This window comes from Anabrus simplex, chromosome 1 (genome assembly GCF_040414725.1).
Source record: "Anabrus simplex isolate iqAnaSimp1 chromosome 1, ASM4041472v1, whole genome shotgun sequence".
NCBI lineage: Eukaryota > Metazoa > Arthropoda > Insecta > Orthoptera > Tettigoniidae > Anabrus > Anabrus simplex.
Window position 1 is genome coordinate 157,325,230 of NC_090265.1, and position 22,849 is coordinate 157,348,078.

General features: G+C 39.8%; 1 protein-coding gene across 1 annotated transcript in view; it reads right to left on the reverse strand.

Moving 5' to 3' along the window:
- Positions 1 to 223: 223 nt before the first annotated feature.
- LOC136863308 (uncharacterized) overlaps positions 224 to 22,849 on the reverse strand; it is a 154,086-nt gene continuing 131,460 nt past the window's right edge. The window contains exons 4-6 of the mRNA XM_067139698.2: positions 20,148 to 20,266; positions 16,756 to 16,932; positions 224 to 2,853 (exon numbers count right to left, since the gene is read on the reverse strand). Coding sequence (XP_066995799.1) covers positions 2,665 to 2,853; positions 16,756 to 16,932; positions 20,148 to 20,266 — 485 coding nt within the window. The 3' untranslated portion in view covers positions 224 to 2,664. The remainder of the gene's footprint in view (positions 2,854 to 16,755; positions 16,933 to 20,147; positions 20,267 to 22,849) is intronic.

Genomic DNA, 22,849 nt, shown 5'->3' on the forward strand with positions numbered 1-22,849 from the left:
TTCTGTGCTATTAATTAGACTTGGAAAAGATAGAACCATGGTATTTAAAAACGTATCAGCTTTGTATAAGCCTTGATCTGAAATAGGGAAACAACAGAAAAATAATCTCAAGAATGCTTAAAAATAAGAAATTGAAATTCACCTTTCTCCCAAGTTCCTGGCAATTAACAACCTGTCTAGAGCTTTAATGAGGTGGGGGAGAGTATATTTTGTTTGTTATATCTTGTTTGTTATTTCGTTATTTGTAGAGCTCAGCATTCAAGTCGCAAGTACACCTTTTCACACCATTTCATTTTCAGGAGCGTCATGCAGTTATATCCCATATTGCCTTGTTTTGTGTGTGGTATTATGATGCAAGTTGTTCTCTGTATGAACATTAGACCTGAGAACTTAAAAAAAAAAAATACAGGATGAAGCAAAATTCGCGCACTCTGGTGTCGCAGCGCGACTCCTCACATGCCAGCAATTAAAAAAAAAATGTCTCTCACAAAAGTTTGTACTGCGAGTACATCCGACAGAAAAAGGACGTTGAAGAGTGGCAATCTGGCAACACTGTAACCACATGTAGGATAATCAGCACATACTAGTCGTGCTGTACAGTTGGTGCAGTGGATAGAGTTTTGGGTTAGCATGTAGGAGGTCGAGGGTTCGATCCTGGGTTGAGGCACACTCTTTTATTTGCTAATTTCCATTGGACATTACATACTGTAATACAGTAAGACACCGTTTCTTAGGTCACATGTATCCTACATTTACAAAATTTTGTAATGCTGAACACGTTGTAACACATCTAGTAGATGAAGTGGTGTGAATAAATTCACGCCCACGACGTGGAAAGGGCGTCTTTCAAAGCTGACCAATAAAAACGAATGTTCATGCATTTCTAGGATCATAGTATGTAAGTGCGTCCGCCTCTGTGGTGTAGTGGTTAGTGTGATTAGCTGCCAGCCCCAGAGGCCCGGGTTCGATTCCCGGCTCTGCCACGAAACTTGAAAAGTGGTACGAGGGCTGGAATGGGGTCCACTCAGCCTCGGGAGGTCAACTGAGTAGAGATGGGTTTGATTCCCACCTCAGCCATCCTGGAAGTGGTTTTCCGTAGTTTCCCACTTCTCCTCCAGGCAAATGCCAGGATGGTACCTAACTTAAGGCCATGGCCGCTTCCTTCCCTCTTCCTTTTCTATCCCTTCCAATCTTCCCATCCCCCCTCAAGGCCCCTGTTCAGCATAGCAGGTAAGGCCGCCTGGGCGAGGTATTGGTCATCCTCATCATCCTCCCCAGTTGTATCCCCAGAGTCTGAAGCTGTAGAACACTGCCCTTGAGGCGGTAGAGGTGGGATCCCTCGCTGTGTCAGAGGGAAAAACCTAGCCTGGAGGGTAAGCAGATCAAGAAGAAGAAGTATGTAAGTGCAAATGGTTTCTAGAGGACCCGCTGCAATCGCTGTTGATGATTAAGATGCCAGATACCATATCACCTGGACTACATTTATGAAATAAAGAACATACGCCTCAAACCAGGATCGACCCCCTCGACCTCCTGCATGTTAACCCAAAACTCTACCCACTGCACAAACTGTACAGCACGACAAATATGTGCTGACAGAGGTAGTTACCCTACATGTGGTTACAGTGTTGCCAGATTGCCACTCTTCAATGTCCTTTTTCTCCCGGATATACTCGCAGGATGAACTTTTGTGAGAGACATTTTTGTATTGTTGGCATGTGATGAGTCGCGCTGCGACGCCCGAGTGCGCAAATTTTGCCTCACCCTGTATATATATAGTCTGGCTCCCTATTTCTCTTCTAACATGATTTGACATCACTTATGAGATATGAGAGGTGGTCTAGTCATTGGAATGAAATCTTCCCAACTGTTTGTACTTCTTGGCTGGATTATGGTAGGAAAACACTAAACTTTCTTTACTCATCAGTAATATTGTTAATAACACACAATATTCAACACTAGTTTTTATCATAAATGGCTTGTGTTGCTAGAACTGCTTTACAGGGCTGAAAAATGAATGCTAAAGGCTTTGCTGCAACATTGTGCTAATCCCTAACCCTTGAAAAGTACGGGAATACAGCCTGTTTTGACCACATCTTCCAAAACGACAAATAAAAACTAATAAAACTGATCATAGAAGGCACAATAGAAGGGAAAGCTGGAAAAGGGCAGAGAATATGGTGCTTGGTGCAGAACCTCTTGCAGTAGTTTGACATCCATGATATGAGAAGTGTAGAAATAATTACTCCACGAAGGTCACTAACCTTCTATCTGTAGAAGGTATCAGGAGAACAACACTTATTATTGTAGGTTTAACTTTATTAGTATTCGTTCATTAAGGTTAAGGCTTTCAGGTACCATGCTTTACACGCTGTCTGAAAAGTGCAAGTTATTTAGTAGAAGGCCAACTAGGAAAAACTGGAACTATGATTTCAGTGGAGAGGTATACAACACTGATTTACAAGTAGCTCACTCACAACCTTCAGCAGCCAGGTGTCAAGGTGGACACGAAATTTTACTATGGAAGGGCTTTATGATGATTCTGGCCTTACCTAGATATTTAGTTACTAAGAATACAAAGTTCATGACCAGTATTTTACACTGTTGGGGTTCTATTCTAGACCACGAAGTTCAGATTCATCATCTGAAAAAGTGGTGTAGAAATTAATGAGTTGCTTCAACTCCATGTAGGTATTCATATCTGGAACCATTAAGAGAGAAGGAAGTCCTCAGTGGGACAGCGGGTTTCAACTCAGGTGTCCCAGATCTGGAAATAGGTTCAGAACTGTAGACAGAGATGTAACCAGTCACACGTTCTACCCTCAGTCGCTGTGCAAAGTCGAGTAGTTGAGCCTGAAATCATACAAATGTAATAATTATCATAAATATCTCTTCAGCTTTGGTATACAGCCCTGGTTGATAGATTTATTAATTACTTCCCTAATTATAGCGTTACTAAAAGATTACATACTGAATTAATGATACATCAAAGTAAGATAAGAATGTGGCTAGGAGCAAACAGTAGGATAAACACAATGACAAATAAGTATAAGTAACTGAAAGGAAAGAATTAATAGTTCATTAGCATTAGTCACCTCCTCTACCTGGACATTATCCTTATATCCAACTATCTTTACATACTGTTGACTAAATACTTCTGATTTCTGTAAATCCTCACATTTACACTGCACTTTAGTCATTTATAATACTTGGAATATCTTTCCCGGAACTTGTTTCTGCTTTTAAGTACCTGTACCTTCCCCTCCATTTTTCACTAAAACTCACATGACTGCCAATTACATTTGCCATTATGTTATCCTTAGCTGACTTGTTTACTAATTCAGTTTCCTGATAAATTCCTTCCATTTCTGCTTGCTTCTACAAACTTACCTAACTATTTCTTTCCAACCTGCACTTCCTCCTTAATCTCTATTTCTCTGTTATAATATAGTGGGTCTTTTGTCATTCCTTACCACCTTTAAAGATATATACCTGTTTTCACACTTCTCAACAATTGATTTAAACTCATCACATAGGCTGTTTATATCTTTATTTACCATTTTCCATCGATTATAATTACTTTTTAAAAACTCCCTCATGCTTTCTTTATCAACCACATGGTACTGCCTAGTATTCCTATTTCTACAACCTTCCTTTCTGTCACATTTACATTTTACTGTGGGAAAAAACAGTTTCGTGATAACTTACATCATCTATCACTTCAGTTTTAGCAGCATGTCTAGAATATTCTTCTGTCCAGTTGGTTCTATCACTTTTTGGTTCAGCTTTGCTTTCCAGATTAACTTATTTACCATTTGTTGATCATAGTTGTTGTCATTCGAAAGGAGGGGTAAAGAATTTGTAAGCTTTGAAAAAATTAAGGATGAGAAACATGGGATTCTAGGTGTAAGGCTCATCTCTAAAGATAACAGGTGGATTGATGTTTTTGGGATGTACAGGCCTGGAAAGAATGATGCTGATGCAGAATTATAAAAAGTTACTCGGCTATATGGGAAACGACACTGAAGGAACGTGATTGTTGTGTGTGATCTAAATTTACAGAATCTGAACTGTGATGGTAATGCTTGTAAGAAATTATGACCAACAAATGGTAAATAAGTTAATCCGGGAAGGACAGCTGAACCAGAAAGTGATAGAACCAACTAGAGGGAAAAATATTCTAGACGCGGTGCTGAAACTGAAGTGACAAGACGATATAAGAGTAAGAATATATGGCAGTACTATGTGGTTGACAAGGAAAACATGAGGTGTTTAAAACAAGTAATTATGATTTGATGGAAAATGGTAAATGAAGATATAAACAGTGAAGAGATGGCCTTTAAATGACATTAGTGGATGAATAAGCTTGAATTAAGTTTTTAAAAGTAGTGTCACGTTCTGTCCCTTTGTAGAGATCTAGCTGAGTGAAATAACTTTACGTTTGATGGGCTTTGGTTCATGGACACGAGACAGTCACTTGTTACAGTCTTAGAGTTATGGTTATGTTGTGTATATAGATGTGTCGGAAATACAGTCTTACCTTGAATAAATTAATTTGTTGTTACTGTTTCCGAAAATAAGAAGTGCCTGCATTTTTGACAAACCAGTCTGCCAGGTAGGTTTTCTGGTTTGAATGGAACGTTAGTGGCGACCGTGACAGGACGGATTCGATTTGACGTGAAGAAGCTGTAAGCAAGTCAAGATGGAGAGACTCGTAAAGTCGAGAAAAACCATACATGCAGCATTCACGAAGACTTTTGACTCATTGATGACGGAAACACAACTCGACAAGGTAAGATTATATTTAACTAAGTTAGAAAGACTGGCTGTTGAGCTGAAAGAAGCTGATGATAAAGTTTTAGATGTGCTTCTCAACAGTAGCGATGACGCAGATTATGAAAGTGAATACAATAAAGTGCAAGAATACTGCGATAAATTAGACGAAGCACGTCAGAAGGTCGAGAACTTGTATGCAGTGAATGTAGCAACTGTCACGAGTGAAGGTGTCGATGTGTTGAGTGACAATTCCAGTTCCGGTAAGGAAAAACTTAAGTTGCCTAAGATCGAACTGAGGAAATTCAGTGGTGAAGTTAAAGACTGGTTAGGTTTCTGGAGCCAGTTCCGTAGGATACACGATGATCCGGACATAGAATGGGAAGATAAATTCCAGTACCTAATTCAAGCTACTACGGAGGGCAGCAGGGCAAGAGACGTCGTAAATAGCTTTCCGCCTACAGCTGATAACTATGAGAAAGCAATTCAGTGTTTACAGAGTAGGTTCGGAAGAGAAGAATTATTGGTGGAGTTTTATGTTCGCGAACTGTTAGGATTAGTTATTCAGAATTCCACAGCGACTCAGAAACTCACTCCCTTGCAACTCCATGATCGATTAGAGTCGCATCTTAGGTCGCTGGAATCGTTGGGAATGACCAGTGATAAATATGCAGCCTTTTTATTCCCCCTAGTTGAATCATCGCTCCCAGAAGATCTGCTAAGAGTGTGGTTAAGAACTGCTATTTCTTTGATGGTTATGAATTTCATGTTTTTGGTCCGTATTGAACTGAGAATAATATATAAGTAATAATAATAATAACAACGTAAACGTTTCCACCTTTTCAATACTACAATATATTCACAAAATTACAAATTACACGGTACTAGTTTCGACCCATCTAGGGGTCATCATCAGCCGTATTGGAGCAAAGATCATTTGTGGTGAAATCCTAAGAAAATGTTATTTTAAAGAATAACAATAACATCTCATTTCACTTGTTATTCTTTAAAATAACATTTTCTTAGGATTTCGCCACAAATGATCTTTGCTCCAATACGGCTGATGATGACCCCTAGATGGGTCAAAACTAGTACCGTGTAATTTGTAATTTTGTGAATATATTGTAGTATTGAAAAGGTGGAAACGTTTACGTTGTTATTATTATTACTTATATATTATGCTATTTCTTTGCCTATCAGTGAAACAGCAGAGAATCTTTATTGTGAGAAATTGTCACAGCTATCACTTTTCCTGAAGAATGAAGTGGAGGGAGAACAGAGAATTTCTCTAGCCCAGGGGGGATTCCACATATCCTCACAGAAACCGGGAAAGCAGAAGAGCAAGTCACCTCAACCTGAAGCTATACCTACTGCTAGTAATCTGTTTTCTGGAGAAGCAAGAAGTTCATCAAATGGAAGCAATTGTGTCTTCTGTAAGAGAAACCATGATACGAACGATTGTTTCAAGGCACAGAATATGACTTTGTCTGAGAAGAAAAGTATATTGATGAAAACGGGGTGCTGCTACCAGTGTCTGAAACAAGGTCATACGGCTAAGGCTTGTAAAGTGACTGTGTGGTGTCAGGTATGTGGGAAGAGACACCGTGTTCTTATGTGTCCAAACTTGCCATCAAAGGAGTCGAATGAAGAGCAGAAGAAGGAGGAGCGAAGTACGGAAAGACACAGTGCTACTTTGAGCTGTCAAAGCTATGGTCAAGAGGTTCTTCTTCAAACTCTAATGGTGAAGATCCTATCCGGAAGACAAGAACGCATCGTCAGGGCTTTGATCGACAGTGGATCGCAGCGATCTTATTTGTTGGATAAAACTGCTCTGTCTGTTGGACTTCAATCCTCAGGTACAGAGACCTCAACTCATGCTTTGTTTGGAGGTGCTGAAACGGACAGACAGTTGCATTCGACCTACCAGTTGAAGATCTGCAGCATGGATGGAAAATATTGTTGTGAGATTCCTGTGCTCAGTCAGCCTGTGATTTGTGGTGAAATTCCTAGGCTCCAGAGGGGGCCCTTAATGAAGGAACTGAAACAAAACAACATTTTTATTTCTGATTGTGGTCCCAATAGACCTGAAATTGAACTGCTTCTGGGAGCTGACGTGTATGGGCTGTTAATGACTGGGAGAATTAAAACTTTGAACTGTGGGCCAGAAGCTGTAGAAACCCATTTGGGATGGGTTGTTATGGGAAGTTTTGGCAGGTCGTCATTCCTCCTGTAGCGCTAACATGTTTGTAACATCCTTGCTGACATTGAATTCTAGTGTGACTGAACTGTGGAAATTAGACACTCTTGGAATCAAAGATCCTGTGGAAAAGAAGTCCCGAGAAGAAATGGAAATTACCACACTTGACTATTTTAAGAGTACCGTTTCAATTAATAGTGAGGGATGCTTTGAGGTCAGCTTACCTTGGAATGAGAGGTTCGAGGATCTGCAAGAAAACCTGGAAATTGCTGAGAAGAGGTGCAGGTCTACTTCAGTGAAACTGATCTGTGAAGGAAAGTATCCTGACTATGATGAGGTACTTAAAGAATGGCAACAAGAAGAAGTACCACTCAAAGAAATGCCACTACTTACCACACCGGGGAGTTTTCAAAGACAACTCCACTACATCTGTCAGGCTGGTATTCGATGCCTCCAGCAAGGGTAAGGGATCTATGGCCCAAAGGATTTTTGACCCTGTTGGATTTTCATGTCTGTTTACTTTGATCCCGAAACTTCTTATACAGAATAGTTGGAACCTCAAGATGGGATGGGATGATCCATTGCCTGAAGAGATGCAAAAGAAATTCAAAAGGTGGGAGCAAGAAATTCCGCAGCTTTCTGAGTTGAGGGTACCAAGAAGCATAAGTGCTTGTGAAACTGAAAAGGGTCCCAATTTACTGGAGCAAATTCCACCTATTCTGACAAGATTTCGCCGTGGGAGAATAGGTGTAGTTTCTGACATCAGGAAGGCCTTTCTTCAAATTTCTGTTGCTCAACCTGATAGAGACTTTCTCAGGTTTCTGTAGTGGGAGGATTTTTCCCAAGGGAAATTCAAGGTTTTTAGGCATAGAAGAGTAGTGTTTGGACTCAACTGTAGCCCTTTTTTGTTGAGTGCTGTACTCAACTTTCTTCTGGAGAAGAGTCCACCCGAATTAAGGAATACATCTGAAATGCTAAAGAGATCTTTCTATGTTGACAATTGTGTTGCGTCCATTGACACTGAAGAAGAATTGATTCAGTTCATTGATGAATCCACACGACTTCTTGCAGAAGCAAAGTTCGAACTTCGAGGCTGGGAAAGTAACTGCTTGGAAAGGACTATAGGACTGCAAAGTGTTAATCCCGTTCTTGGCCTGCTATGGGATAAAGAGAATGATGAACTGTTCTGTGACGTTCGAATGATGACTGAAACCGGGACCATCACCAGAAGAAAGATCCTGTCTATGGCCCAAAGGATTTTTGACCCTGTTGGATTTTCATGTCTTTTTACTTTGATCCCGAAACTTCTTATACAGAATAGTTGGAACCTCAAGATGGGATGGGATGATCCATAGCATGAAGAGATGCAAAAGAAATTCAAAAGGTGGAAGCAAGAAATTCCGCAGCTTTCTGAGTTGAGGGTACCAAGACGCATAAGTGCTTGTGAAACTGAAGAAACTTGGAGCCTCCACACCTTCTGTGATGCCAGCAAAAGTGCCTATGCTGCAGTTATTTTACTGAGAAGTGGACTGGAAGGATCTGTTCTGGTGCAACTTGTCATGGCGAAGTCGAGAGTTACGCCTCTGAAGACTTTAACAATGCCCAGGTTGGAACTTCTGTCTTGTTGTATAGGGAGCCGTTTGGCAGCCAGTGTGAGGGAGACTCTAGGTAAAGATATCCCAGAGTATTTCTGGACTGACTCTTCTACGGCCTTGCACTGGATCATGACAAATGATTCGTGGGGTCCATTTGTCAGTAACCGTGTGAAAGAGATTAGAACACTGACGAGACAACAAGACTGGAGACACATAGCCGGTGACCTGAATCCTGCCGACCTTCCATCGCGAGGATCTTCTGTGCGATCTCTGATTGACTCCCGATGGTGGGAGGGGCCAGGTTGGTTAAAGCTGGAAGAAAAGGACTGGCCCCTATCATGTATTAATGCAGACGAAGATGAAATTCGGCAAGAGAAGAAAAAGTCGTCTCCATGCTTGGTTACTACTTCGCACCAAGACGCAGCATGGTATCTACGATGATTTTCCAAATTTACTCAGATTGTCAGACTTGTAGCATGGATACTACGCTTCATTGCCAGAACGCTGAGGCAGATAAGGTGTGAAAGCGATGACCTCACAGTTGATGAAATAGAAGAGGCTGAAGGAAGGCTTCTGAAGCTCGTCCAGACAGAAGCACTAGGAAAAGGAGAAAGTGACAGTATGAAATCACTTTGCACCTTCATTGATAGGGATGGCCTTCTAAGGCTGAAAACAAAAATTACTCGAAGGGAGGACGATGAAAACTTCAGATACCCTATTATATTACCTTCCAAACACAGAATCACACAACTTCTGATAGAAGAGTACCATGTGAAACATTCACACGCTGGAGTTCAGATGACGTTGGGAGGGCTAAGAGAAAAATATTGGATTTTGAGAGGCAGGAAGACAGTTCGTGGAGTAATATCCAAATGTGTTACCTGCAGAAGATTTGAGTCAAACAAGATAATGGCTGAGCTGCACCGCTGCCAAAGGACAAGGTAAATGATGCTTTAGTTTTTGAAGTAACTGGAGTGGACTTCGCCGGCCCGCTTTACCTGAAGAGTGGTGAGAAGGCATGGATCGTGCTATTCACATGTGCTGTCTATCGTGCTGTAGATTTGGAGCTGGTTCTGAGTCTCTCGACAGATGCATTCCTCCAGGGTTTGAGGAGGTTTATCGCAAGAAGAGGAAGGCCTCATGTAATTTATAGCGATAATGGCACAAATTTCACCGGAGCAAATAGCTTGACGGCCTCACTAGACTGGAGCAAGCTAAAGGAGGTTGCAACCATTCAGAGAATCCAGTGGAAATTCATCCCACCCACTGTGGCATGGTGGGGTGGATGGTGGGAAAGGGTGGTGCAGATGATAAAGAAACTTAAGGAGGACACTTGGAAGGGCTTCTTTGAACTATGAAGAGATGTCTACAGTCTTGTGCGACGTGGAGAGTGTGGCTAACACCAGACCCCTGACCTACCTGTCCGAAGACCCAGATGACTTGGCACCACTGACCCCTGCAATGTTCCTGCAGGACAATCTTTCAGTTGGGGTGGCAGATCTTGACCACCTGGATGCTATAGATATCAGGAAGAGAGCAAAGTACGTCCAACACCTGCGGGAGCAGCTGAGGAGAAGGTTTCGGGAGGAATATCTGAGTGTTTTGGTGCAGCAGCAGACTGGGAAGGTACACAAGGAACCTTTGAAGGTTGGTGATATAGTTCTGGTTGGTTCTGATGATAAAAGAAGTCTGGAATGGCCTGTTGCTAGAGTGGTAGAGGTAATCCCAGGACAAGATGGTCACGTGAGAGTAGTGAAAGTTAGAGTTGCAGGAAGAGATATCATCAGACCTATTCAACGAATTTTTCCCTTCTTCACCAGAGGATGTACCACATCTGGAAAGAGATAGTGATGTCAGCCTGAGAACTGACGTTCCAGCTGTAGAGCCTGCAGTCTTGAAGACTAGGAGTGGGCGTTCAGTGAATGTACCAGTTCAGTTTAGGGAGTAATCTAATGATGATAATTTTTTGGGGTGATCGTTTTGATTTTGTTGTATAACAAAAAATCAAGGTGGGAGGTATGTCACGTTCTGTCCCTTTGTAGAGATCTAGCTGAGTGAAATAACTTTACGTTTGATGGGCTTTGGTTCACAGACACGAGACAGTCACTTGTTACAGTCTTAGAGTTATGGTTATGTTGTGTATATAGATGTGTCGGAAATACAGTCTTACCTTGAATAAATTAATTTGTTGTTACTGTTTCCGAAAATAAGAAGTGCCTGCATTTTTGACAAACCAGTCTGCCAGGTAGGTTTTCTGGTTTGAATGGAACAAGTAGTAAAAGTCATAGAATGAAGATAAAGTTGGGATTTGTTGTATGTCCTCCGCTCTCTCCGCTCAGCGCCAGCCAGCCGCACGCACGCAAGTGTGGAGATTTTGAGACTCGACGCGCAACCTTCAGTGCGCATGCCTGTACGTCCCTGGCTGCCACTCTCCAGGATTCTCCCCAGTGTCCTGCTCCAGAATACACTGTACGTCGAACACGGAGGCTACTTCTCTTAAAAATGTGTCTCGACCAGGTGGACGGAATTCTGGTAGTATGAGGTTTCACCTCAGGTCACTGTTCCAAGTTCCCGTTCCTTCATCCAAGTCGAGCCCCGATGCTGTACTGTACACATCCCCTATCTCCCTCAGGCTCCGACACACACACATTAGACTCTCTAATTGTGTACTTAGCTTTCCTTCAGTGCAAGCTCATAAACTCAGACACTGCCAGTTAGGAGGAACTCTATTCACTAATCTATGCAAGTGAAACTGATAGTTTTCGACTATCACGAACTGAACATTCCTACGAACTATCTTTTCAAGATAGAAGCCTGTGGAAATACATTCCAAATGTATATAGTGTACAGTGACAGAAACTCTCCCAAGCTTAATTATCTACTTTGCTTCAAGACAATTTTATGTTTATTCTTGTAAATTTCTATGTGAAGCAAATAAACAAGTTGTGTTCTGGTAAACCTTATCCTGTTTACAACACAACTCAACAGGACAAACTGGGACAAATACTCCTTTATAGGAAGAGGAATTAGGGACTAGAATAATTTATTAAGAGAGTTGATAAATTTCCAACCATTTGAAGGAAGACTAGGTAAACAACCAATAGGGAATCAGCCTCCTGGGTGACAGCCTTAAATGCAGATCAGAGTTGAATGATTGACTGACCTGTAATTGTGTTGGGTTTGTCCTATTATGCGTTCCTTCTCATGTTCTTATCTCTATTTGTCTTGGTTTGAAACTGGGTTGTTTCCTTTCCATTGCTTATATTATCCTGGGATCCTTTTGTGTTTGTCTTGTGTTCCTAATATTTTACACTTTTATTCATGTTTTATTCATGTTTATCTTACGTTCCTTCCCATTTCCTGTATTTGTTTGGCTTTCACTCTCTCTCTCTCTCTCTCCCTCCCCTCACTGACCTATTATTATATTCATACTATTATGCGTTCCTTTTCATGTTCCTAACTTTATGAGACTTGGTTTGTCACTTGTTCATTCCTCTTCAATACTGTACTTGTCAGCAAATAAAATGATATACTTTCTCCCAAAAGGTTGATGCTCTGTGATGAGAATTTCAAGACCCAATTATTTTGTAAATTAAATGATCAATTATTTTGAAATATCAATTAAACACTACTGATCTGCATTTAGGGCAGTCGCCCAGGTGGCAGATTCCCTAATCTGTTGTTTTCCTATCCTTTTCTTAAATGACCACAAAGAAAGTGGAAATTTATTGAACATCTCCCTTGGTAAGTTATTCGTGTAGTCTTGGGGGATGAAATCAGCAAACCCAGCAAACTAAATAATGGACTCCCGCAAGGTTCAGTGCTTGCCCCACTCTTGTTCAGTTTATATATCTCAGATATACCATCCAAAAGATCCAGGAAATTTGGGTATGCAGATGACTGGGCTCTTGCCACTAAAGACCTATGCTTCGAGCAGACAGAGGAAACATTGACAAAAGATCTCTCTATTTTAGGAAAATACTTTCGAAAATGGAGACTTCAACGAAGTATGAGTAAAACAGAAGTTTCTTGTTTTCAACTGAACAACCGAATGGCTTCAAGGGACCTCAAAGTATACTTCGATAACACTCTCCTCCGGCACAATAGACACCCCAGATATCTAGGTGTTACACTCGACAGAACATTGTCATTCCAAGAACATCTGAGAAAGAGCGCTGCCAAGATTCAGACACGTAACAACATAATTCGAAAACTGTGTGGTTCTTCTTGGGGTGCAAGTGCAACTACTCTACGCTGCTCAGCTCTAAGTCTAGTTTGCTCTACTGCGGAGTATTGTGCCGCCGTCTGGATGAACAGTCCTCATGTGAAGAGAATAGACGTTAAGCTAAATGACACAATGAGAATGATCACTGGCACGATCAGATCAACTCCAATTCAATGGTTGCCCGTACTAAGCTATATTCCTCCACCCCACCTCTGTAGAAGCATTACTCTGATGAATGAATACAATAAGATCCAGAATAATCAAAGATTGCCCATTCATGAGGATATCCCCCACCTACATATAGACAGACTTAAGTCAAGACGTCCACCCATCTGTATGGCGGAGAACCTTGTAGCCAGTCATTTCAATCTGACTGAGAGATGGTCTAATGAATGGAGACAATTTGCTTCAGCAGAATCCTTAAATATGCCATGCATTACACAGAAGGTACCTGGCTTTGAACAACCGCGGAAAGTATGGTCCAAGTTAAACAGGATCCGGACTAACCATGGTGTGTGTGCGGATCTTCTGTATAAATGGAAGAAAAAGTCATCATCCTGCTGCGACTGTGGTGCTGTGTGAAGCACATCACACAAGAATGCCCACTGAGATGTTTCAATGGAGAAACAAGTGAATTTTTCCTGGCGACACCACAGGCGATTACCTATGTAAATAATGTAGATATAAACCTGTAATTTATTGTACTGTTCATGTATATGCCATACGATAAATAAATAAATAAATAAATTCCAGTCCCTAACTCCCCTTCCTATAAATGAATATTTGCCCCAATTTGTCCTCTTGAATTCCAATTTTATCTTCATATTGTGATCTTTCCTACTTTTAAAGACACCACTCAGACTTATTCGTCTACTGATATCCTCCCACGCCATCTCTCCACTGACAGCTCGGAACATACCACTTAATCGAGCAGCTCATCTCCTTTCTCCCAAGTCTTCCCTGCCAAAACTTTGCAACATTTTTGTAACGCTACTCTTTTGTCGGAAATCACCCAGAACAAATCGAGCTGCTTTTCTTTGGATTTTTTCCAGTTCTTGAATCAAGTAATCCTGGTGAGGGTCCCATACACTGGAACCATACTCTAGTTGGGGTCTTCCCAGAGACTTATATGCCCCCTCCTTTACATCCTTACTACAACCCCTAAATACCCTCATAACCATGTGCAGAGATCTGTACCCTTTATTAACAATCATATTTATGTGATTACCCCAATGAAGGTCTTTTCTTATATTAACACCTAGGTACTTAGAATGATCCCCAAAAGGAACTTTCACCCCATCAATGCAGTAATTAAAACTCAGAGGACTTTTCCTATTTGTGAAACTCACAACCTGACTTTTAACCCCATTTATCATCATACCATTGCCCACTGTCCATCTCACAACACTATCGAGGTCACCCTACAGCCGCTCACAATCTTATAACTTATTCATTACCCTGTACAGAATAACATCATCTGCAAACAGCCTTATCTCTGTTTCTACTTCTTTACACATATTGATATATATAAGAAAACATAAAGGTCCAATAATACTGCCTTGAGGAATTCCCCTCTTAATTATTACAGGGTCAGATAAAGCTTCGCCTACTCTAATTCTCTGAGTTCTATTTTCTAGAAATATAGCCACCCATTCAGTCACTCTTTTGTCTAGTCCAATAGCACTAATTTTTGCCAGTGGTCTTCCATGATCTACCCTATTAAATGCCTTAGACAGGTCAATCACAATACAGTCCATTTGGCCTCCTGTATCCAGGATAACTGCTATATCTTGCTGAAATCCTACAAGCTGAGCTTCAGTGGAATGACCTTTCCTAAACCCAAACTGCCTTCTGTCAAACCAGACCAGTTATTAATTTTGCAAACATGTCTAATATAATCAGAAAGAATGCTTTCCCAAAGCTTACATACAATGCATGTCAAACTGACTGGCCTGTAATTTTCAGCTTTATGTCTATCACCCTTTCCTTTATACACAGGGGCTACTATAGCAACTCTCCATTCATTTGGTATAGCTCCTTCAACCAAACAATAATCAAATAAGTACCGGTATTTCAGATATGGTACTATATCCCATTCCATTGCCTTTAGTACGTCCCGAGAAATCTTATCAATTCCAGCTGCTTTTCTAGTTTTCAACTTTTGTATCTCACTGTAAATGTCATTGTTATCATAGGTAAATTTTAATACTTCTTTAGTATTAGTCTCCTCCTCTATCTGGACATTATCCTTGTAACCAAGAATCTTTGCATACTGCTGACTGAATACTTCTGCCTTTTGAAGATCCTCGCATACACACTCCCCTTGTTCATTAATAATTCCTGGAATGTCCTTCTTTGAACCTGTTTCTGCCTTAAAGTACCTATACATACCTTTCCATTTTCACTAAAATTTGTGTGACCACCAATTTTGCTTGCCATCATGTTATCCTTAACTGACTTCTTTGCTAGATTCAATTTCCTAGTAAGTTCCTTCAATTTCTCCTTATTTCCATAACCATTTCTAACTCTATTTCCTTCCAACCTGCACCCCCTTCTTAGTCTCTTTACTTCTCTGTTATAATATAGCAGATTCTTACCATTCCTTACCACCTTTAAAAGTACAAACCTATTTTCACATTCCTCAACAATTGCTTTAAACCCATCCCAGAGTCTGTTTACATTTTTATTTACCATTTTCCAGCGATCATTGTTACTTTTTTTTAAACTCCCTCATGCCTGTTTTATCAGCCATATGGTACTGCCTAACAGTCCTATTTTGAATATCTTCCTTTCTTTCACATTTATTTTAAACTATGACAAAAACAGCTTCGTGATCACTAATACCATCTATTACTTCAGTTTCTCTATAGAGCTCATCTGGTTTTATCAGCACCACATCCAAAATATTCTTCCCTCTAGTTGGTTCCATCACTTTCTGAATCAGCTGCCCTTCCCATATTAACTTATTTGCCATTTGTTGTTCATGCTTCCTATCGTTCGCATTACCTTCCCAATTGACGTTTGGTAAATTGAGATCACCCGCTACTATCACATTCCTTTCCATATAATTTCCAACATAGCTGATTATCTTATCAAATAATTCTGAATCAGCGTCAGCGCTATCCTTTCCCGGTCTGTACACTCCAAAGACATCAAGTTGCCTATTATCTTTAGAGGAGAGCCTTATACCCAGAATTTCATGTTTTCCATCCTTAACTTTTTCGTAGCTTACAAATTCTTCTTTCACCAGAATGAATACTCCCCCTCCTACCATTCCTATCCTATCTCTACAATACACATGAAAAGTCACTTACTAAAATAAAGATTATGGGAAATAAATAATCCTGAAAGTTCCAAGGTGTGGTGCTGATAGTCACTTAATATCTCTATACTAAGAAAGCACAAAATAAAGACTTTTTTTGTTTTTGTTTGTTACAGCTTTGGTATCATTCTAGTCCCATAGCTTGGTATTGTGTGTGAAGTAATTGTAATGTTAAGGATTACTTGTTGAAAAAGTGATTTGTAATTGTAATTCAGTCAAATATTTCTACGGTAACTGTAATTCAGCCCATTTACTTCTTTCCTGTTTATTTTCAAATTCCTACAGTACTGAAACATACCATATATATCAAAAGTATTTTTTTCTTGAATTGAGACAAAGCCTGGAAGGGGGAACTGGGAAGTTAATTGTATTCTCTCTAACTCCTAACTTTCTATTGAAAATAAAGGTATGGAAGATTTGGTGGAATGTAAAGAACATGAACTAAGCATGGGGAAGGGATTCAGTCTGAAAATTGTAGTAAATAATATAGTTGCACCTGAACTAGTTTCATAAATTTGTCAGTATACGGTACTGAAATTGTTTTATTATTATAAATATTGATGAATATGAATTCACCCAAATGCTAGTAAAATGGTAAGGCTCTTTAAGGTAAAGGAGTAAGTGTCTGTTTGAAAGGTCTTACCTGCTGTTGTACAGTGTTGACACTCCGGCACTCCACCAACACTACGTAGGTGAAGACCGAGGGGCTGGGAGTTGACAGGCTCTGGAACAGGCTGATTCGTGCAAGTCCCAGCTCATCGGGCAGGTACATATAGATGTAGCGTGCAGCTGTCCAGTCTCGCCATGTGTTCACCATTACCTGATTGAGAAATAAAATTAAGCTTTTTAAAATTTGAATTTGCATTCTAAAGGAATGGGTTATTATTTTGTCATTTGTCTACTTGGGCTGCATGATTTCCAATACAGGAGGGTCTTCCGATGAAATCAAAAGAAGAACGGACATGACCAGGGCAGCTACCACAAATATGAGTAGGGTATGGAAGGACCGTACTGTTACAAAGAACACACAACTCTCTCATATTCCCCATTGCCACCTATTCAGCTGAGACATAGACATTCAAACAAGCAGATAACACTGATTTAGAAGGGGTAGATATCTAACAGGATGTTTACTGTTTCTAGTGCAGTTTCTCATGCTGATTTTAAATCTGAAAACTTTTGCTCTACCATGTCAGCTTTTGAAGACTTTGACAAAGTTTAATTTTTCATGGAACAGCATTCATCGAAAATTGTTTTCACTGTTTTTTGTTATTTCTATACAAAATTATTTGCTTCTTTTTATTGTCAGTGATAGTGGATATTATGGTGTCCAGAAGTTTCATAAATTCACCAGATCTGTTTTGCTATGTGTGCGATTGTGCAACAGACAAATCCAATAAGTGCCACGTGGTGTATTTGTACTAATCTTAACTAAAGCTATGTTCATTAGTACTCCATGTAATCAACCAGTGTTCAAGTGAAACTTCTATCTGTGAGTTGTTTTCCTTGATACAATGTTGAACATATCGTCCCTGCTCTGGCAAACTAACGAATTTGAAAATTGTCAAAAGGTTAGGAGAGCTGAAAGAAGTTGTGATTACTCATGTCAAATCAATTTTTATATTTAATTATTGGTTTTATGTGTTAGGCATACAGAATGAGCTGCAGATGTGAGACTTTGTCAGAGGGTAGACAATATATAAATAACAAAATCTAGACCAGAACTTCAGAACTACAAATTCCTTAGTTTGTCAGTTTCGCTAGTTTGCCAGAGCAGGGACGATATCTAAATTACTGATGTCCTATATCTGAGGAATGATGGGTGGCAGAAACAAGTAGTTTGCATATTTTGAAACAACAAGTCTCAGTTGTCTTAAAATGCTTGATGGATACCAGGATATCCACCAAGAGTCGGTTTTTGTTGATCAGTGCAATAGGAAAATGCTTTGAGATGTGGGTTTACTGATGCATTCTCCAAATTTCTTGGACTGAACACCGAACACATTGCCAGAGGAAGAGGGACTCTGGAGAAGTATGTGGTGGAAGGAAAGATTGATGGCAAGAGATCGCGGGGAAGACATCCCATCAGATGGGTGGATCAGTTGCAGCTTATGGTAGGGAAATATATCCATGAGGCAACACTTATAGGAACAGACCACCAGATTTGGCGAAATGAAATCAGGGCTGTGAAATCATGAATGCCACCATGCCCTGTCAAAGGGTAGAGGATTCAGGAGGAGGAGGAGGAGGAGGAGGAGGAGGAGGAGGAGGAGGAGGAGGAGGAGGAGGAGGAGGAGGAGGAGGAGGAGGAGGATTCTTCCTGTATGACTGTCACTGGGAAGGATTCTGAACTGTACAGAACAACAGTAGACTCTGGACTTACAGTGGGTGGGCATCTGGTGATTGCAGAGAGATCCAGTAGTTTTCCACCTACTTGTCCAAGCCACATTAATCTGAGTGTAGAAATCTAGAAGAGTTTCACAGTCAGTGCTAACTAAAGAACCAAGATACCTATTACTTTGTTATTATCCTCGCCAGCTGGACTCATGCCAGTGACGCTGTTCTGAAGTGCATAGCGATAGCAGTTAGTGGAAAACTCAAGAATTATGTCAAAAAAGTTGTCAGGGGCGCAAAGGAGAAAGCTGTACAAGGAAAGTGAGTTAGTGAATGAGGCTTTATTAAGTAAGGTGCCAAAACTAATTTTTTAAAACTAATACAACACAAAATGTTGCTGCGGCTAAGACCAGTACGTCTGCACTTAGCTGTAGTTTCTCCTCACAAAGTGGCTGTCAGGAGGCCAAAGACACTGAATTTGTACCTGTACCTTCCCCTACTGAGGATACCGTTACAAGCGATGGACTAGAAAGGAATGAGGAAACACTGTTGGAGGACTTCATTAAGGTAACTTCCAAGTTTCAACTATTTAAGGATTTAAACATAAATATTTATGCATTTCTAATCAAGTGTGATTTGATAGAATCTCACTCTGTTCTTTCAAGAACTAAACATGTCATTATATTTTTTATTGTTTTTTATTTTTTGGTACAATTCTGTTATCATATGCTTTCTTTTTCAGGTAGTTTCTAAACATATTTATTCACAAATTAGTACCAAGAGACTGAAGAAACAAATAGATATAAACTGAGTCAAAACTGGAAAGATATGAATATTGAATTTTCACGACCGCTTTGTAATCGAAACCGACTTTCAGCCTATTAGGTCAACCAGACACCAGTGGGATCCGAACCCACAACCTCCCGATGTAACACGACCTAATAGGTTGAAAGTCGGTTTCGATGAAAAGATATGGCTTCAAATATAACAAATTAACATATCGAAAATCTTGGGTGTTGCTCCAATTCTTCACAAAATGTGTGAATCCTGCCTCAGTTGATATAGTCATGTCTTATCCTACAAAGAAACATCTGGGATGAAGACTGCACTTCATCTCACCCCATCTGACAGTTGATATCTCCTGGTCCATGAAACACTGACACAACGGGATACAGAAAGATGTATTATTCTCTTCTAGATCCTGATAGCACACTGGAAAACCATGCAGAGTTCGGCGTGTTGAGCAGCAGGTCCTGCGCCAATAGAGGACATACTAGGATGATTATTATTATTATTATTATTATTATTATTATTATTATTATTATTATTATTATTATTATTATTATTATTATTATTATCTGGAACTAGGGGTCATAATTAGCCAAAGGCTTAGCTCATGTCATATGAAGAGAGATAGGAACATGAAACCTAACACAAAATAGTATGAAAATAATGATGGGTGCAATGGTTTCAGTGGCTTAGCTGCTGATTTCCCACCCAGATGACTGAAGTTCAATCCCAGTGGATCCTAGGTAGGAATTTCCACCTGAAAAATCATGGTGTTAGCAACCCCATACAAAACCACAGATGAGCCAATGAAGCTCCAGCAACTCCAGAAATAACTGGGAGGAGCCATAAGCCGTGACCTTAATTTTCTCTTAGATAGGATATACTGTAGTACATTTTCTGGTTGAATTTTACCTGGTGGAAGTTCTTCTCTAGACTCTTAAAGCCCAGTAAGATGTAACAGGTTGATTGACTGGATTTTGCTGGAGGATGTTCACCAGGTGGTTTGATATTTTTTACTTCCTTGTACAGACCTGGAATGAGCAATTTATTTATGATTTAATAATTTACAAACAATTGTACGTGGGTGTTAATTTGAAAATTCAGTATTTAGAAGTGAACTGAAAGGTGATACAACTAGGAACTTAAAAGGAACTCCTCCAGAACAAAATTCTGGGATCTTTACCATATTTGTTTACAAATACACGAATATTGATCTTCACTTACAATATATTTTATATATCTTCCTTTGAACTTGAAAAGGTGTATATGATTTAGAATAAATATATTTAGAATAAAACAGAAGTGCCCTATGGTTCATCATATGAACTAAGTACATTTAGGAATTCCTATGGAATAGTTGTGTGTGACAGCTTCTGGTCCTCAACAAGTGCGCATGGAATGGTTCTATAAGAAGGAGCCAATGAGTTAGTGCTTGTTTTACTAGGTATCGACATGTGAATGAAACACTTTTAGGGGAATATTATAGCACATCAGTATTTCTTTGATTACAATTAAACAGCATTATTAAAAATACCATGTCACCATTATCCTCTGGTCAGTACCAATATTCTTCAAACATTTATTTCCTTATCATTACTTATGTAGTGCTGTACATTTCAGAAGAAATAATATTCCTGCTTGATTTGCATGTAAAGTAATATTCTTACAAAATATGTTGTTGTAGATTTTATGGTCTGCTTAGACCCATCTCTGGTGAGATGGAATGTACTGAGTCCACTATGTCTCCTGGTATGGGATAGATAGAGTTTGTTACTTTCGTTTTTCTGTCTCTGTCTCATCCCTGGGTTTAACAATGTGAACGTAACAGTATTACTAACACTACCATTTGTTATGCAACCAGCTGGTGTGATGAATGGCGTGAAAGTGTTGTTCATAGGGTCAGCTGGTATCTCTATTTTGGTGGGTTTGTTAGGTTTGGTAGACTGACATGTAACTGCACTGTCTGGCACAGTGAGGAAAGCAACGAGAAACTACCCCATTTGTTTTCCTACTACGACTTTTCAGTAACATCCATGCTACCTATGACTAGAGCCCTTTATCCATGGATATCCACGAAGTTACCGTCTTAGATGCAAACTGTATGGAAGTGCGGATAATTTTGCTAATAAATTATAAATAATGAAGTTTATTGATTTTCACTCAGGTATACTCTTATTTTTGTTTATGGTTAGGCGAACCTTAACAGTGGTATGGGAGAATGGTTATATATAAAGAGCCTTCAGACCATAAAGCTGTAAATCTGACCTAAGCCTAGCTGGCTCCTGCCCGCAATTCATAGAAGAAAGAAACAAAGGTCAATACGTTGGTAGTTGTCGCAAGAGAAAATCTCTCATAAACCTGTGATTGTAGGGGATCTGGTGCCAGGTATCAGGCCTATTGTATTATGTTAACCGATCTATCCGTATCAATACCTTGGGTGTAATATACTGTAGTTAAATATTAACAATATCCGCAGATAACCATTTGCGGATGTGGGTGCGGATGAAGGAAGTGCGGATGCAGAGCAGATGCGGTTAATATTTTGTATATTTGCGCAGGGCTCTACCGATGACCGCTGATGGTGGACCTGTTGAGGATCGGCTGAATACTTGCATATTACTACCTACTGCTAGGAAATATGACAGCAAGGTAGACAACAGAGTATGGAACATACTGCATCAGTGGTTCAATCACTCACCGCTGATTTGTATTTAGACTTGTCATCCTCATGGCAGTTTCCCTATCAGTTATTTACCTAGTCCTTTTTAAATGGTTTCAAAGAATTTAGATATTTATCAAACATTTCTTTTAGTAAATCATTCCAGTCCCTAAATCCTCTTCCTATAAATTAATATTTGCCCCAATTTGTCCTCATGCATTTCAATATCATGCTCTCATCTTTCCTACTTTTTAAAACTCCATTCAGGCTTATTCATCTACTAATATTATTCCATGCGATCTCTCCATTGGCAGCTCAGAACAAACCACTTAGACAAGCAGCTATCTCCTGAAAGTGTTCCCAGCCCAAAGTATGAAATATTTTCATAATGCCACTCTTTTTCAGAAACAACTCAGAACAAATAGTGCTGCTTTCCTTTGGATCCTTTCCAGTTTTCAAATCTAGTAATCCTAGTGTGGGTCCCATATACAGGAACCATACTCTAATTGGGGTCTCACCAGTCACTTAAATATCTTCTCCTTTACATCCTTATTACATCCCCTCAATACCTTCATAACCATATGAAGATATTCATAACCTTTATTTACAATCCCTTTTATGTGATTACCTCTATGAAGATCTTTCCTTATATTAACACCTATGTACTTACAGCGATCTCCATGAGGTACTTCCACTCCATCCATACAGTAATTAAAAGTGAGAGGACTTTTCCTATTGGTGAAACATACAATGATAACAGGCTCAGCTAGGGGCCCCATGGTTGCCAACTAACGCTCCCTGAGCTAAGAGCCCAGGAGCCTGTTTTAGTTAGCTCTTTACAATAGGCAGGGGATACCATGGATTTATTTCCTAACCACAGTGGGTTAGAAACAAACAAACAAACAAACAAACAAGAGTCAAATCATGTCATGTAGAGAGATAGGAGCACAAAAAT